The sequence below is a fragment of the Pagrus major genome, chromosome 21 (genome assembly GCF_040436345.1).
Source record: "Pagrus major chromosome 21, Pma_NU_1.0".
NCBI lineage: Eukaryota > Metazoa > Chordata > Actinopteri > Spariformes > Sparidae > Pagrus > Pagrus major.
This window is the reverse complement of record NC_133235.1, coordinates 24,339,469-24,358,827: the sequence shown is the minus strand read 5'-3', so window position 1 is coordinate 24,358,827 and position 19,359 is coordinate 24,339,469. Positions and strand designations below refer to the sequence as shown.

The window sequence follows — 19,359 nt, the reverse complement described above, 5'->3', positions numbered from 1 at the left end:
TCTGTTGTTTACCATCGTCTATCGTGACCGATATTCTTTGAGGAGAGGTTATCGAGACGAGCACAAAAAAGCAGAGCGCCTTTAATAGAGCTCAGCTGCACTGTATCATACTGACACGTAAAAGAGGAAATGAGACACAAAACAAATGACACGTGACTTAAAATATGTACATTTATACACATGCAAAGGTAAAGGCTGTAAGTGATTCGTGGGGGCGATGATCGACAGTGAGGAGCGAACAAAACTCACATGGAGGAAATTATATGAACTAAACAAAGATGGTTACAGAACACAAAATGTGACAGATCTGAAGTGTTAAAACCTCACGTAGCTTTAGTCTTCTCCATTAACCACAGGTTGGTGTCATGTATATAGGCAGAGTCAATAAAGGTAATGAAGAGGTATTTCACTGCACATAGACCCATGTAAGTGTAAAGACCTTTTTAGCTTATGTGTGTAACCTTTAGGCATTATCAGGTTTAATACTGTAGCTGCATAGCATTGACCATACATTCATCCTCAGTCACACAGGTACTCCACTGTACCTCGTCTACATTAGAGAGAGAGAGAGAGAGAGGTATACAGAGGAAGCCATTATAGAAGATAATAATAAGTCAAACAGAAAGTGATTTTATTCTGTGTAAATTCCAAGGAATGGTCTGCTTAAGAGTGGCTGGAGAGACATTAGAGCTTATTTGGCAAAATGTACGATAAATTCATGTAGTGGAGCTTACACAATGGCTACCACTGTACGGGATCAAACAAAAGATGCAGCCAACTTTGTAAAAAATATTCTACATGTTTTGTTTGTTTGTGTTTGAATCTACATGTGTATTTTATATCTGACTGTGTCAGATCTGCAGCCGGACCTCCCTCCTTGTTTTCAAGTTGCAAACTGTCATTTGAGAGAGGAAGACAACACCTGATGCAATGGAAAAGGCAATATATGAGTTTTCCGGAAGACGGGGCCTGATCCTTTCATAACAATTTTGATAACTTGGTAGGTTATACATGCATTAATGTGCAATTCATCGAGCAAACACACAAAACGGTACGCACAATAAACATTAGTAAAATCAACAATGTACAACTTTGTTCAAACGTCCAAAATCTGTCCATTTATGTCATGGGATTGGAAAATTATGTGCATTCCTGCATTATTTGTTACAGAAATTAAATCTCTATATGTGTTTTTTTTTTTTTGGCATTGTTTTCTATGTAGTATTGAGCAGACGAGCACAGTCCATTCATAGCAAAGGGAAGAGAAAAGAAAACCCCATTCAGCTCGATCAGTTAAGAGCTTTTTGTTGAATCAGAACCTTGTACACTCAATCAAATCTTTCCACCTATATACAGTTACATACTATACACACCTAGTTTGTCTGCACATTGTGTTCAGCCTTGCAAGTGTGCCCGTGCTCTACCTGTGAACTCATTACATTCTAATCCCTGCCAAGGTACACAGTCATTAGAGTATATCAAATCTGCTGTTCTGGGCCAGGCACCTGGGATTGATCTATCAATCTATCATGCATTCCTTAATCCTCGAAAAGAAAATTGAGTTGAGTTTTCAAATGAGCTGAATTCCTCTGCATAGCTGGTGCAGTCGACGTGATGAGTTTTTTTTTTTTTTTTTTCAGCCTGAAAGGATAAGTAAAAATCAGCAGCAGAAAAAAAGAACAGCTGTAGTTGTACTGTATATGAGTCTGTATATGTGTAAGCGTTTTTAAGTAAAATCAGACTGACGCAGTCCCATTCTGAACCACCAAAGGCAGGGCTGTGTCGGTGTCTGTATACACAAACTTCTAGCTCCAGAACAGACAAGAAGAAGCCTAATCTTTGTAGATGAGCGTGCATGGGATTAGCTTGTGCAAACACCCACATTGGTGATGCTGCAGGACAAGGTGCTCCAGCAAGAGCCCCCCCCCTTAAGTCTACAGTCTCCTACAACGGCGTCCTCTTCTCTTCCACGCCCCGTCTTGTTTTCCATTTTTTTATTTTTCCATCCATCCATGCACGTTGAGGACAGGAGTAGGGATATTATGAGTGATATGTATATGATATGGGTGTCTGTGTGCGTGTATGTGGTTTTCTAGAGGGGCAGGGTTGCGGATTCACAGAGGGTGCTGGCATCAGAACAGGGTCCACTGCAAGCACAGTGCAGCAAAGAGCAGTGCAAGGCTCCAGGGTCGTGCCCAGCTGGCAGACGGCGAGCCCCCTATCACCTTCACAGAGGGGGGCCTGGAAGGGTTCTCGCGTGCGCTGTCACCTCCAGGCTTACTAGCAATGGGCTTCCCTTCGCTGGGGGCTTCTGTGTGTGCTGGGAGAGACAGAAACAGATAGAAAGACGGGGAGAAGGAAAGAGAGAAACAGACAGATAAGTGGTTTGGCTCATAACCTCATTCAAAGGGTTTTCAAAAACAATCCACATTAAAAAGTTTTTTATAATTATGTCTGTTACACTTGAAGGGAGTTCATATGGACATCAGAAGAAGCACAGATGTGGCTCTTTAAGTTGAAAGCACCACTGATTTATTTTGAAGAGTACTTTATGAACATTTTACACACGCATATACAGTGCCACTGTATTACTATTCAGCAACTTTTCAGTCTTTTTGTTACACAGACAAAAAACCTGTGCTGCCATATCCTGAGTTTTTCTGCCCCATGGGACACGGTAAAATACAAAATGAACCCCCACGGCCATTTCCACACGTCACAACGGAGGACTGACTTGGTGTCTAATCTCCAGTAGCAGATGATGGACAGCCCTCGCTGTGTCAGTACGTACGATCGAGATAAATCAGTGTGATGAGGGTAGGAAAGCCTTTGAATCACAGTCCACACAAACACACATATATAAAGTTACACACACAAACACTTTACAGCTGACACTGGTGAAATCCTAGCCTTCCTTGAGGAGGACTTCAGTCATGTCTCTGCCCCTCGCTGTCCCTCCGGTCTCCTTTTAACTTGATCACTTCTATCCTCGTACAGAATCATCGCCCTGGCTCTGAGCGACTCTTTCTCTCGCTTCCCTCTGGGACGCGACAGTGTGTTGGTGTCTCTAGAACGGAAAGGAAATTGATTCCTTTTTCCTGATCACCCACTCTGCTTTCTGCTTATCTCAGCCCGGATATGTGTATCTATGGGTTAGAGACAGATTACCACTCTCAGCACAGCGAAGTGCTCTACACACTCTCACGTACCAATTAAATGCCACTTAACTTGCGTAACTTAAGTTGCTCTTCCCACTACATGGTGCCGCTAGGCTCAACTCCACTCGCTCTTTTTTCTTCTTCCATTGTGGATAGAATCTGGTATTATTTTGGTATCACCTTGGTCGAGGTAAAAGCTGAGCCAGTACTAAAAGGTGACATGAAAACACTGCAGACCACTGATCGGTTCGAGAATCATCACGAGAATTGTCACTCGTGCGACATGGGAAATCCTGTGCAAACCAGGCATCTTTAAAATCGCCAAACTACCATAAATTTAAGAAGAAATAACGTTATTAGCTCTTTCTGAAGGAGAATGTCGAGTGTGGAGCCAGACCTAAACACCGGTAGTCACGTCAGATTCTGCTTTGATCTGGAACCATTTATCGAAGGAAGAGCTCAGAGATTACTTCACTTCATGGAGACAATATAGAGAGGAGAAGGCAAAGGCAGAGAGAGAACCAGAGTCTCTGGCTTTTACAGGTGAATAAACACTTATGTGAGTAACACAAATAAACACAAATCATTCGGGTCGTCAGACTTGTTTCGCTGGTGGTGAAATCAGCATTAAAAAAACACCATTGCTGATGAAAAACTATCTGATGCACAAATGTTCACAGATGAGGTAATGGTTTTTATATGTTTTTGTATTCAGGGTTAGGGCTAACCCCTCTCTTTCTCAGAAGTAACAACAGTCAACCAAATTAAAACCATCATTCCCTTTAGTAAACTTTCTCTGGGTTTGAACATTGTTGAACCATTTGGGAAAATAAGTACACAACTCAACAAAATATGTGTCAAAGGTCTAGTCGTTTTTTTTTTCTAATTTTAACATTATATCTACAAGACCTGGCAAGTGTCATACATTAAGTTTTACCCATGTAGGGGGTTAGGGTCTATGCAATCCTTGTGTTAGTAGTGGCTACAGAGGTATATGGGTGAAATGTGTGTGTTCTAATAGGCAGGGAGCTAAGTATCAGACTACTGACAGTGCCAAAGCTCTTGAGCTGTCACTGTCAGGAAAACAGGCCAAGTTTGCAATGATTCCCACCAGTGTGTGTTAAACTGATCTGTCTCGAATTCAGTTGTCTAATTAAGTGCAGTTACAGCAACTAGACAGCCAGGTGTGTGATGCGTTATCAGATTTTATTACATCCATAAAAAGGTGAAAAGTCATGGCATCCCACGCAAAAAGCTTGGGATACATAACTGAAATGACTTCCACACTGTCATAAAAGAACAAAACGCATCGCTCTTTTTATGCTGTCACCCAATAACAAGTTTTACTTTCACACCTGGCATGGCCGTTTGTGTAAATCTAAAGAATACATTGTTTTGTAGAGCTGAGAGAGCATATCAAACCCATCCCTACAGTGCACTTGGGTTTGTATGCGTGCATGTGTATGCATGTGTGAATAGGGCTAGGCAGGGCTCTAGAGAGCGTTTCCCGTGCCAATGGTTTTTGTTGTTCCAGTATACAATAGACAAAGACATCATTTATCCCAAATCAGATTGCTGTTTTGTTTCAATGGAAATGGGCTGAATCTCATCAGGGAGATGTCAGAAAACAGCACTTGAATGGGCCAACACAATGCTAATACTACCCCACTACAGGCTAACCAACTAGATAATTAGCGCGGCAGTTCCATGCCAGAACAACCAATTACAGTATAGACAACAATACTGCCAAAAAGTTAAACTGTCTTTCTTACATAAGGTAGATATTTTGGAATGCATGGTATTAGAAAGCTTTGCGAACTTTGAAACAAAATAAAATAAGATGCAATTAAATAAAGTGACAAGGCAGAGAGTCAGTACCCATCAAACTAATCATCTATCCAGATCTGTTTTGAGGCAAAACCAAACTAGGGGATTGTCTAGAGTGCCACCAGCTGGGAGGGGAATAAAAGAAAAGAAATGAAAGACATGTTTTTCTAATTAATTTCTCATTTCCTTTCAAATGCAATCAAAATTGCATCTGACGTGGCAGATTCATTTATAAATATACCATAGCTCAAAGTACCCGACACATGCCCTAAAGGAGTATATTGAGACCCTGGAAAAGACCCAGAAAACGTACAATAGATTATGTATCCCAACCAGAGTGTGTTCCAGTATCCTTTACAGTGAGATAGAGGACATGGCCTGGGAAAAGTACTCCTTCTCATGTGCTGCTGTTATGACCTGGACCCAAACAAGTGTCTAAAATTTGATGGAGGGATCACTTGAAATAGTACTTTGGTCCATCTGTTTGAAATACTTTGCACCGGGAATACTTTTTATAAATAGATTAAAACAATTTTTAAACAAAAAAAAGATGTAATTGTTGTGGTCTGGGAAGTCTTGAGAACAGATGAACGTGTGTTGTGAAATAGGGATGGTGCAGCGCTCTGAAAACACAGCTTGACATTGACAGATGCAGTAAAATTTTGCAGCACAGTTATCATTTAATACTGAGCTATAATAATATACTGTGTCATATTTATCTCGAAGAGAGAAATGACTTTTAAACAATGCAAAATCTTTAAAAAAAAAAACTCTCAACATTTATTGTTTTTGGCAGATTTACCACTGAAAGGTTCTTGACAAGTGGGAAGACCCTCAGACTTTTTCAGGTCATGGAAAAAACCTTAACATTTGGCCAACAAGCTCTACACAAAGCTCTCAATCACATAGTTTGGATTTGTTACGTGATGATAATATTTATATATTATTTGATGTCAATGTTTATCACATAATATGGATATGTTTTTCAGCCACATCACCCGGCAAAAGTTAAAAAAGAACTAAATTATAAAAGTAATAAAGAGATACAGTGGAAGCTTGAGGAAAAAAGAGCTGTATTACAAAAAGTTAAGTCCCTGTAAGCAACCAACAACCTGAGGTACAAAGAGAAGGAAAAACAGGAGAGCAGGAGCATAATGGAATGTGATGTTGTTGTCATAATGAGACAATGTTAGCAGATAAGCCCTGCTTCATAAGCTGGCTCTTGTGTAAATCCCCTAAATATGGTGAGGAGAAAAAAAAGGGAGAACAAGCGAAACAGAAAAACAGAGGGAGGAAGGGAGTGAGATATTACGTAGTGGGTTAAGAGAGGAAAACAGTTTGTTTGGCTTTTCGGCATAAGGATGAAGATCCATCGTCACATGTATCAAGTCAGATGGAATCAATCACCTCGGTGACTTCAAGGCAATGCAATAGCACGTCAACATGCTTCTCCTTTTACAGCAACAGTCAATGACACATGTTTCCCAGCAGTAAAAGAGCATGTGATTTGAGTGGTACAATGCTTCATAATGGGCACTGAACAGTGACAGAGTGTGAAGGAAACCAAAGAGACGCACAGAACTTGAGTGCTAAGAGGGCTTTACAAAACCACATATAAATTCAATGAAGTAAATATGCATACGTATGTAAATGTTGACCCTATACGAGTGTAAAAAATGGGTTGTAGTAGCTTTCATTTGTCATTAAACCCTGCAGTTTAACCCTGCGGTCATGAAGAGAGAGATCGCCTGATTTGGTCTGAATGAGGTGCTAATTGCACAACCCTGAGATTACTGCAGGGTTGTGTGGTGGTGTGGGAGGACAGAACTGGGAGAGTATCATTGTTTGGCCCGTGAACTCCGCCTGGAACTCCGCCTCTGCCCGCTTCCCAGCTCCCAGCATGGGAGCAACAACTCTTCCAGAGTGACTTTCTCCATCTGCAACAAGTTTGCAGAGTATTTCAGAGTATTTCTTGGTTTGAACGAGGCCAATAATGATCATATCACTTTGTACATCTGAACATTCAACACTCTGTACTGCGATGTGTTGCCTTCATTTCTACACATTCAGTTCAAGAAGGCATTGCAGCTCAACCCGAGGCTGTAGCTTGTTAAGGAGGGATGTTCAGTCCTCTCCCACCTTGTTGACCTCTGTGTTGGCTTAGCGTGTGAGAAATGGTTCAGTGTCCTTTGCCACTAATGCCTCTCCAGATGGGCAGCTTGCGAGTTTGGAGTAGCCTCCATTTTTCCCACTGGTCGAGGGAGCAACAACAGCTGCCTCCAACGAGCCTGGCCACAGCACCGAAGAGGAGGTGGACCTCGGGCTCTCGCCAAGACGAAGGAGGGAGGGGAGGGGAGGAGAGAGGAAAGGAGGAATAAGGGTTGGAAGGTGAGTGGGAGGAATAACAAACGCCTCGGCCATCATTTCTTGTCTTCTTGTCTGTTTTCTACTGCTACTCTCCACCTCTTGCTCTCTCTCTTTCCTTCTCTCTTCTCCTCCATGTTTCTTTTGCTTTGCCAGCACATAGATTAAATCCTCAAACCAATGCAAAGAGAAGAAGCGAACTGTTCTAAAAAATTCCTCCCTCTGTCTTCAACTGATAAGATTTAGTCTCTCCTTTCCTCAGCACGTCATACATACTGTAGACAAGAATACACAGCCAGCATGAATGTACACTATACGCCTAAAAAACAAACTCATACACTCAACAGCGCAAAGAGTTCATTAAGGGACAAATCTAATGAGTTGACCCAGGAAACTAAGATGGAAATGTGTTCATGGTTGTGTGTGTTTGTGTGGGTTGTGTCTGCACGTGGACTTGGCTGAACACAAGCTGCAGAGCTGTAATCCAGTGAGGAATGGTGCTACTGTATACTGGGGCTTAGCAAGTTGACACAGTATAGTCTACCAAGATGACAAGGCAGCTATTCAAGACTCAAGACTCAACACTGACTTGTAGCCACTGCAAACATAGCTATGCCATTCTTTTTTATTAATTTTGTATAAATACAATACTTTGACCTGTTTACCATTTAAGGCATCTGTGGCTGTTTTCACTCCTCTGCTTGCTGTGTACGATCACAAGGAAAGTCAGAACGTGGAGGTTTGATTTATGACGCGATGGAGGGAGAGTGGTGGAGGTGTTTGGAGGTCAGTAACTTCCTCCTCCTCCCATATTCTCAGCATCTTCCTCTCTCTAAACTCACACCCCTGCCATAACCTTGAAGGTCTTCTCCCTGCTAAGCGGCTGATAGGAGACGGATGCGGAGGGGGGGCGTGGGGGCGTTGTAAAGCAGCTCAGGAGCCCGGGTTTTGACAAGGCCACTGGACCTGCCTCACGGCGATGTTTCATTAAGAGGTGACCTCTGACACATTTTTTTACCACTTACCGAGGCAGACACATAAATGTAAGCATGTATACGGACGCAAAGATTTACACACGCTCATGGTGCAGCCGGACACGGTGTTTGAAATTAGCAGTGAGACGATATGTGATTAGCTAGTCACCCGTTTCCACATGTGTGCTTGGTTCCAGCATAACTTCAAGACTTAGAGGGAACAGTACGGCTTATCCAGCTTTTTCCTGTGACATCTCTCCCCAGCAGCTGAATAATGACACAGTTGATTTGCTAGATCAATCCTTATTTGCTGTAAAACAAGATCTTTACGCAATAGCCAATATGTCTTTGAAGTGTGGGCGCCAGCTCACCATTTTTCAAATGCAGTGAAGTCAGTAAAAATGATTTGTACCATTACTCCCTGTCATTAACAGGGACAAGGCGCTCTCCTCTGATCCAACCTGATGTGTGACCTTTGCCAGATATTTGCTACCTGCCATCTCTCCCTGTGAGAGCAAGAGGCTCTCTGTTTCCCAAGTGAAGCGAGGGAAGAGACACAGATGTGGAACAATGTTCCACTTCTCTGGTTTAGCACTGGCACATGTAATGCAATTGATTATAAATTTCACCACAGTGATTGTTTAAACCTATGTCATGTTGTGTCGTTAAGCTGTGTGATAGCTCTCATGTATACACACGTCCATTGTTACTACTTGGTTGCACCATTCTCATCATTTTCACACACCACAAAAGTTGATAGCATGTGGAGTCCCATCACACCAAGTGGTATGCACAAGCCTCTTTTTATTCCTGGATGAAGCGAGCATTACTGAGATGCAGAGCTATCATTCTGCTTCCGATCAGACACCAATAAAAGACTGATGTAGCTCTTGGTGGCTATGGATCATGGGTGTCCTGACATTGTTTGGTGCAGCTGGAGAATGCTAAAACTCTCTGGGTCACTATGTTTTTAAGGCCTCTCTTTCACTGTCTCACCCACAGACATTTACCTTCCAAAGCACTTGCACAGTGTCTTCTTATCTCTTTTCACACACACTTTCTTACAAAGAAGGCTAAGGTTAGAGGGTGGAGAGAAGGGGAGGAAGCATTCACACAGTTCATTACTGGCCATCCATCTCTGTGCTGTTTTTGTCCACGACTCACTCTTTATGTGGTGCCATGTCAGCCAGGGGCTCCTCGCCCGTCAAACTAATCTCCCTATTCCGTATTCTGGGTAACACACACAAACTCACTTCTCTGGGAACTGGCTTTCTGGTTCACAGGCAACCTATGTAGGGAATCCAGGACTGGTACAGGGTCTCTGGCAGGCCACTCGTGGGGCTAAAGGGGCAAGAATACAGGGGCACCAGTGGGGTACAGATCTTAGCCTACAGCTAACCTAGCAACGGGCATAGCAGCATGGCAACTCGGGAGCAGGGATCAGTGCAATGGAATCTGCCCAGTGCGATTCTTGGCTGTACTAGACGATTAAGCTCCTTGGCAAGATTAAGATTTACTCCCACACAAACACATACACACAGAAACAAATAGGCAAAGGGGGCCCTGGGAGGACAGTGACCTCCACCAGTCAATGTGACAGATTCTCAAGATGGAGGGGAGTCCTGAGAAGAAAGCAGCCTCTAAGCAAGACAGAAGTTAAAGGCCCAGAACAACTCCTCAATCTAACAGACAGATGCGAACACACCATCTTCCCAACACTGATTTCAGCTGATACAAGTGTTCAGTCACACACAAACACCTGTGTGCACTCAAACACCAGATGCCTCATTGCATTGGCAGGTGTCAGGTTGTCCTTGTAGACAGACGAGCGTGAAGGAGGCAGGGATAAACTTGCATTCATATTATTCTGCTCTCTTGCACACATGCACGCAGACACCTCATTGCCATCCATTACAGTCGAGAGGAAGTGTGCGTCGGGAAGCACCTCGAGAGACACTGTCACCGTGCGTCTTCTGACATAACATTTCACACATGCCCACTGGAATCAGCCAAGCAGTGCAGAAATCTACAGTTGCACGCTTTCACCTGTTCTGATTGTCCCTTTTCTCTCTCTGTGACTTTGAGTGTAGTAGAGAATCCAATGACACGTTCAACCTTTCAGAGCCTGCTGTTGATGTTCAAGTGACACTACGGAGTGAAGTACAGAAAGGAGCCTTTAGTGTAAGCTGTCATTAGGGTGCTACCTGCTCAGCGACACCAAGAAGCAGCAGCAGCAGCAGCAGCAGCAGCAGCACCCACACAAAGTAAGACAGAGAGAGGAGAATGCAGCCTTGTGTTGCTCCATGTGACCAGCCGCCTCTGAATTAAACTGATCTAAGTGATACTTGCCTTTTCAACTTCAAAGTGTTTTCAGAAATCTGTGTGGGTTAGGGGGGAAAAAAAAAACTTGTGCTGTGATGTTATAAATGTTTGATTTTGTGGGGGTGAGTCAAATACTTTGATGTAAACTCCTGGTTGCATAACTGACTGCAGTTTTAGAATGAAATTACTTAGTACTCTGTCAGGGGCTGTTCCTATCTGATCTGTAATCAGCTGAAGCAGTGAGAGGTCAGCCCCCTCCCGGCCCTCAGGCCTGACAGTGTGTTCTAGGTTCAGCTCTAATTGCCACATCAATTATGGATAAGGGAGAAGGGCTTTGTCACTCTCACTGCTGGTCAATAGGATAGGCCTTTAATGAAGTGTCTTGCGTCCCTTTGATGCGCACACATATACAAAGCTGCACACAGACTCGCACTACAGGTAGTCGATACAAAAATTGGCTCATTGCAACCAACCTCCATTATCTGACCTCTCATGCAATGCTAATGCACCTCTGCTATCTAAAGCGGATACTCTGATTTTGTTGAGTTTGAGATAGAAGTACCCACCCCAAGTCCTTCCATTCCATCTCTCCTTCTTCCCTCACCTAGTCTGTATTTCCCCTTCATACCAGGCTGAGCTGAGACAAAGAGGATCAGACTCATCCCTGCTTATCCTTCTACTGTATTTTTCAATATCAATGGAATGTTGGCCTTTATTTGCTCAGTGCCGTGTTACAGCAGGAATGCCAGTTTCTGTGTTCAGCCAGGGCTGGGCTTCAGGCGAGTCAAGAAAGTCAAGGGGGTCATTAACGCAGCCCCCCCTTCTACCTTTCCATCCAATCCCGACCCCAACCCCCAGCAGAGAAGCCCGGTATGGGCATTAATAAAGCAGCCAAATAAACGAGGGCCATCACTAAGTCGCCTCAGCTGTAGGTCTGTCTGTTAGTGTGTGTAGCCAGCAACAAAATATATCCACAAATTCATTGAGAACTGATTAAATCTGGTCCCAATGAACACCCAAAAGTGTATTCTGAGCTTGACTAGGTGCCACGGCAGACGGTGGTGTGCAAGTGTGTTTTGCACACAATAAAATTCAAGTCATATCCATTGCCTTCGCAGGTTTCAATAAAGCACACTTTATGAGTCTGGAAACCATCTTTAAAAAACCATTTACTGCTTGGAAACCTGCAAATGTTGTAAGGATTTCTTGTTATATTGGTGAATAACAGTTCCTTCTGTGGTACTGTAGTTAAGACTTTTATGTGGCTATGGTATCAGAGCACTGAGTCACTAACATTCCTTGTTGCTCTGCTTTAAAGCTCATAGCAACCATACAAAATGCTAAATTGTACGTATCATGTTCACTAACTCTTCACCGAGGTAGTAACCACCTTTAGTTTGAAAGCTGTTGTCACACCAGACATTCTTGGTGTTTCCCAACTAGGGTCCCAAAGGTGTCCTGGAGAAGCTCAGTCATAAAAGCCTCACTGATACTGCTTAGAAAGGAAATGATGATGCCGGCTAATGAGAACCATTCTCCTCTGATGACCGCATGCCTAGGGAGCCCTTTAAGCTAATATGCTCTCAAAGTGCCATAAAAACCACAGGGCAGAATATTCCAAGCTAGGATGGAAAAGGAGACCAATGAAAGAGAAGGTGGACGCTGATATAAAAAGGGATGGATGGGGGTAGCAGGAATTGGGAGAGAGTTGATCACAAATGCTGATGTGTACGATAAAAAAATGTGTGATAGGGTTATTATAATAAGACAGAATATCTGTGAGGAAGTTAGAGTTGTAACAAATGGTTTGAATACATGTTAGTCCAAAGGATTATCCCTGTAATTGTTCTGTTAGAAAGTTCTTTCTCCATATACATTACATAGGGAATGATGTGGCTATTTCTCATCATCGTTTATAGATTTTGTCAAGGCAAGTATTGACAAAATTATATTAATCACAAAGTCAGATAGAACAAACAGATGACTCTGCATATCTGAGCATGAGTGTGACTCACTCCTCCCACATTCATCCGCAAACCAGACCATCTTCCTGCCCAGCCAAAGCCATCTCTGATCCCCTTGTTCCTTCTTCCCCAACCCTACTCTGCCCCGCGGAGCTCACTCTCAGCCCCTTGAGCTCCAGATGAAAGGCTAAGGGGAAATGGCAGTCCCACTGGTAATATCCGCACAGGGACACAGCCACTACATCTGCTGGCCAGCCGGCCTCTACGCACGCCAGTCCCCAGGACCTAGGATGGGAAGATCAAGGGGTGGATTGGTTCTACCCGGCCTGGAAGAGAATACAAGCACCAAATCCCTCACCCACCCTCCTAACCCCCCTCTCTCACGGTAGATTGCATCATAGGTTTTCAATGTTGCAATCGTCTTCTCTGAACTTCAGGTCTGAACATTTTATCCCAATGTTAGCTGTACTTCTACGCCTTCGTTACCTCTTGTCCTGTTAGATCACATCATATGGCTCTATGGCATTACAACTCCATTGTTTTAACTTTTAACCTCTGACCGTGTGTCCTCTCTCAGATCCTAGCTTGCAGCATTGCACCCTTAATCACCGCTCTTTTCTCCATCTTGCAAGTTTTCCAACATGAAAGGCAGGTGTGTGCTGGGTCCAGGGCAACAGCAGGCTCTAGTGGGCTTCGGGCCGATTCAGTGTAATCCTGCTAACACTGGTGTAGGTTGGCCATATCCTGGCCGAGCAGCCGTTCATTTTAGGAATGTGCTTTTCCTGCCAGGGCGAACAGCTGCCGCACACCTTTATGGCCTTATAGGCTTTGGAGAGAAGTTGTTTCAATGCCTTTGACATTCAGGTACAAACACACCGGCAACTGACGAGCTTTATGAGACCGTTACGTCAGAGTTGAATCACTGTATCAAGGCCAGGTTCAAGGTCATTACCTATATAATACTGTGCAGTTTTCTGAACATTCAAGAGGTAAAATTAGATCCCTGTGTTTTATAGAGCTGTGGATAGCAAAATATAAACTGCATATTACACTGGACATTGATAGATGGGGAGCGCAGGTTTTGCTCTGGTGTCCTTCAGCCTTAACTTCAAAATCTGCTGATTGGAGCCTTCTCATGCCACACAGAGCCACCCTCCGTGTCTTTGAATGGGTGTGTGTCTGTGTGTGTGTTACTAACTAAAACTTTACTTCATTTTTTTGGTAAATGAAATGTCCACAAAAATACAGCAGCTGTGGATGTGAAATAGTGGTCAGAGTTTACTTCCCTAGGGGTCAGGTTTACAGTCACACACACACACACACACTCTCTCTCTCTCTCTCTCTCTCTCTCTCTCTCTCTCTCTCTCACACACACACACACACACAGCTGTTTCCTTCTGTATGAGCAATACGCAATGAGAGGAAAGCAAAGTTAATATAATTTTCCTTCTGTTCAGGAATGACAGCACCACACTGATCCACTCTTAAATCTTTCCATCTTGTCATAGTTGGATAATTATGTTCTTTGACAGAATGGCAAAAGAAAACAATCATTGCCAGTGGCTTCACGCTAATAGACAGGTATAGCCACTGAAGTGCAGGGTATATGAGCAATGCCGGGGGTGTCTTCCTCGCTTTCTTGATGAGCTCACCAGCGTTCCAGACAGATGGTGTTTGTAACCAAAAGAGAATTGTACTTTCATGGCTGCACGATTCACACTTTTGCGCTACACATCCCCCTGGCTCAATCATTGGAAGTGTTTATTCCTGCATTCTCCTCCCCCTCTAAGAAGGATAACTTGCTTTCTCCTTTTGTTTTTATGACTTCCCACACCTTTGCCAGGCAGATTGTCTCCCACATTCTATCCTAAACTCCTCTAAGATTTCATAAAAATAAAAAATAAATTAAAAAAACAAAAAACAAACTACAGTATATTCTCCTGCACTTCCAATATAAGAAGAAATAACATATCTTCTGCTCGGTTTGCCTGTCTGTTTTTCCAGATCTGCACAAAAGGCCAGGACAGAAAAGGCTGCGCCTACTCTGCCAGAGACTCAGGCAAGCCTGCTCGACTCACGGAAGCAGACAGACAAATAAAGTACTGTTCTACCTTTTGATGCACAGACATTTGGAGTCTCCTTTCTCTTCCTAATGGAGAGATAGTCGTCTAATGTGCCACCGTGGGTCTTTTAGAGATTAATACGTTAATGAGCTAGCTACAAATGAATAGCTCCTTTGGAAGGAGCAGCCATAAGTGTTCCCGGGCTAATACAGTTAATAAGCCATAGTCACGCCACAAAATGTACCACAGAAGAGGCTCTCATAGCTGCAGGGGAGAGGAATGATATGGTTCATTAAAGATTTACTGATTTATTCTCCTGTTCATGGCTGTGGTCATGGCAGCTCGTACATGACCAGGCCTTGTTTAGCTGGCACACAGACTGCACTAGCATGTCTTCAGGCGAGGAGGATCTGAACCGAGATCAAACAGGCATGACATCATGCACTCAGACTGCACTTTCTTAAGTGGTGGAAAGCTAATTGGAGTATGTGAAAAGAATGTGACTTTTCCAAGTCTTGTCTGAAGTTTTAAACCTTTGTTTAGCAGGAAACCGTTGCATTTTTAGCTCACTTTTCACATGGTTTCCTATAACCCTTCACTTTTGATCTCAGATGTGTATGCATGAGGCATCACATATGCATTCTTAAACATAGTTTCAGTGTGTACGAGGCTGTATGCATGCATCCTATCTCCTCAGCAAGACTTGCAGCAGTTCCATCACATCTGAGTGATGATAGAGACAGTGAGTCTGTTTTCTGCAGATTAGTGCTGTTCATTAGCTTGGTGATGAAGTCTCTCTTAGCAGAACAGTGGGCGGTCATGCTCCCTTTTAACATGGACCTTGGGAGCTGTGCCACAGTTACACAGAGGCAAACAAATGCACAGACAGATGGAAGTTCAAATGTGCCTCCTACTCCAATAATGCATAACAACCTCACCCAAGCGAGGAATTCATTTCACACTTGCCAAAGGTGATGTTTGGATAATTAACAAAAAGTTCAGGTACTATTTGTGAAGAGAATTAGAAATATGTAAATCCAAGTCAATATTGCACGGAAATGACAATTATCAAACATAACTTGGTGATCACAGAGTCAGACATCATCAAAAAACATCAAGAGGCCAAGAATTATAATGTAAAACTAATAATGAAAAGGTCTTTAAAATGCTAATCATTAGAAAAATCCCTGAACTCCAAACTGGTCACTTCAAAGAGCTTGACAGGGGAGTGTGAGGTATTATTAGCTGTTATCCACCTGAAAGCTTCGGAAATTGCCAAATAGCTGAACATGCCCACAGCCGAGATCAAAGCCGGGCTTGGCTGGTGAATGATGTCCCAAAAATGGACTGTCCATGCGTCACTGGACAAGTGTTGCCCACCTCTTGGCATCAGTCTTTGGAGGAGCAAATGGTGTCTTATTGTCAGAGATGTCTTATAATAGGGCCAATGCTGTAATTTGTTTTTTATAGACACCAATAAACCAATCACCTTTCCAGCATAATTTTGTTACCAGATGATAAATATTCTTTTGAACCCTAAACGACAGTTGTACAGGCAACAGGGCTTACCAGGATATGGATTTATACTTTGAGCACAGACTAATGGGTTTTGTTCTGTAACTCTCAGACAGTGGTTTTGATTGATTATCCCCTGCTGGTGGAATACTACTGCTGCTGTCACAGCTCGAAGAAAGGCTGGCAACTTTTATCCACATCACAACAAGGAGCAGGGCAGAAAAGACCTGTCCAGAGCTGCGTGTAACAGGGAATGTAATGGCTATTGATTGGCTATCGATTGGTTTATTAGCAGTGTTGTGGTGTGGAAAGTCTTCTTCACACTCTTTGGTGAAACTAGGCCAGTAGGTGTAAGGTGTGCTGATTGCATAGCCCGATCCCAGTTCACCCCTTGCCCCATACCACTTAGCCCTATCCCTCTGTTTTGTGTGTTCATGCCAAGGAGTTGGGATTAAGTAGTTGGGCCAAGTGTTATAGTTGCATGGACCTCCAAACTGAGGTTTTTTAAGAGGCACAATTCAAACCAAGGGTTATGAGAACTCTCCGTCATTTCAATGTATTATGGTCCTTTTCTTTGTAATAAGCATAAAACAATCACTGCAAGTTTGCTGATGTCTAGCTAGCTTGCTGATTTGTGCATGACAGTCCCACACTTTGACATATTTCAAACTTTAACTTAAGTCTAGCAGCAAAGTTGCTGCACTTGGTGCTGTTCCTTTAAATCAGTGCAGACTGGGAGGGTAGGAGCACCGGTTGCTATGTTATTGCCACAGTAATGCAAGAGAAATCACCACAGCTGAAGACGGCATAAGGAAATGTCTGGTTACATCTGTTTAGATAAATGCCATCAATGACAACTGATGACGTATGAGGGTCTTTGAAGATTGTTCTCATTTCATATGGGGAGATTTCAACAGATACCCCTTGTAGCTCTGTTCTGAGGGGCAAGGGAGTACAAAATGAGGGGTAGATGATTGTAAATGCGATTGGACATAATGAAACTGGTTATGTGATTGGGGTTTAGTTGCCAAAGATAATCTAATTTAAGATAAAATGCATTATAAGTGATCAGATTGCTTAAAAGTGGACATCCTCTAACATACCGAAAAGTGATATGAAGCTGGAGAGGGCTGTTGCTGACACCTCTTACTGAAGTTGTTAGAACAGGAGGATAAAAAGATGATGTCAGTGTTTGCTTGGTGGCCATAGGGTGGCTGATTTGCATTTATTTAATGTCTTTTGTGTCTAATGGGCAATACTCACAATGGGGCAAATTTAGAATATATTTAAACTTGTTGTTCGTTAAAATGCCATTTAAATTATTTGGAAAAGTTTTTCAAATGCTGTGACTCAAGCAACTCAAAACAGATAAAAGGTTTGCTGGTATGTGAAAAGAATATTGAATGTCTTCTGAATATTTCCGAAAGATATTCCGGGGCTTTTTTTGCCTTTGTTTTGATGGCAGGGAGTATGGCAAGGTGACAGGCTATGAAGACAAAACAGAGTGAGGATGACACGCAACAAAGGTCCTCAGCCAAAGTCGAAATGGGGACGCTGTGGCTATGTGGTCAGAATCTTAAACACCCACAAGGCAATCCCCAATGTCTGTTGTATTTAATTGGGTACACGTAATAAGGCACCTGTGGGTACGTGGTTAGCCCGCCGTGCAAAATGTGCATTTGTGTTGGTCTGAGTTAACATGGTATGAAGAGACTGCTGAATCAGCATCTGCATTTCTGCAGTCTTGCAGAAGATCTGGGAAAGTCAAAGAGGCTCAGCCTACTCCAGCGAGGATCTTATCACTGGGCCTGTCTTCATTGTGTTTGCTTGTCTGCTTGTCACAGCATACAGTTTCTCCTGATGACCTTTACAAGCCACAGGTAACCTGGTCTCTGCTGCTGTTATGTGCATATACGAGTGTATATTTGCTCCTCCATATTCCTCCCTGCTACCTCCATGCTAGTAAGACAATACTTCATACCAGACTCCTTTGTTTAACTGTGGAGGTGGAAAAACCCAACATGATAATTAGGGATGATTAACAAGAAGCTTCTGCAGAAGATCAAATGATTCTCATCAAAGCCGACACAAGCCCTAACATCTCCTCACTGCCTCGTGTGTGTGTCTATGTGTGCCCACGGAGGTAACCTGGCTCTTTGTCTCATAATCTGAAGAACCTTCTGTGCTTCCACCTTTGCGCTAGCCTCAAGGAGACACAGCAGGTGAGAATGGCAGAAGGTGACAGAAGTGTTTTCAAGTGAATTCCCTTTGCCATATAACCACTGAATGAAAGAGTGACTTTGTGGCAATCCTCAGAAAAATAAAAAAAATAAAGTCTCACTGAATAAGAAAAAAGAAAGAAAGGACAGAAGCAGGTCTATCCTTGATTATATAATGCACACAATAAGTTGAGTAAAGGTAGAGCACAATTAAAAATATTACAGTGATACAATAATGTGTCATAGTGTGTATTAGGGCTGTCAAAATATCAAATCAAACTCGAAAAACCATTGAAATCAAACACTTGTAACAACACTGGAAAATAAGTAGGTTTTGCAGGTGAGGAAAGATCACCGTTCAACAATTACTCTTCACTGGTTTCCGTGTTCATTAGTTTGTTTCCAATTGACTGGTGAAATATTGTTATTACATTTAATAATAATAAATTATTCAAATTTGGCCTTATGGCCTTAGTGTGGTAGGCCCACATTCCCCTCAAAAATATGGCAGTTATATCAGACTTGGTACCATGTAGCCTAAAAATGTAGCCTTTATTTTTAGTGAATTTTAAAATGTAAATGACAGAGCATAAAACGTATGATTTGTCAAAAAATGGCATAGCCATCAGTGGTAATATGTCAATCAAGAACTGAATTGAATGGTGACCTTAGAATCGAAAGTCAAATCGAATCATGACACAGTGTTTATGTGGAGGATGAGGATGTATTACTTACAGGTCTGGCTTTGACTGTCTCCTGAAGCTTGACATCCATCTTCATCATCACAGTCTGTGCTGCTGCCCTCCTCTGTTTCCCCACTGCCGAGCTCTTCCCAGGCCTCCATCTGGCCCAGTTTTGGAAACCTCTCCTGGGTCTCCTGAACCACAAACACAGTAATACAGACATTTGTTACATACAGGTTTACGTATAACGCTGCCTACCCTTACCTTGTA

At 42.8% G+C, this 19,359-nt stretch overlaps 1 protein-coding gene across 2 annotated transcripts in view; it reads right to left on the bottom strand.

Annotated features, from left to right (window-relative positions):
- Positions 1–201: 201 nt before the first annotated feature.
- Positions 202–19,359, bottom strand: part of gpc5c (glypican 5c) — a 105,716-nt gene continuing 86,558 nt past the window's right edge. For both annotated transcript variants that reach the window (XM_073490549.1, XM_073490548.1), the window contains exons 7-8: positions 19,142–19,283; positions 202–2,320 (exon numbers count right to left, since the gene is read on the bottom strand). In XM_073490549.1, coding sequence (XP_073346650.1) covers positions 2,133–2,320; positions 19,142–19,283 — 330 coding nt within the window. In that variant the 3' untranslated portion in view covers positions 202–2,132. The remainder of the gene's footprint in view (positions 2,321–19,141; positions 19,284–19,359) is intronic.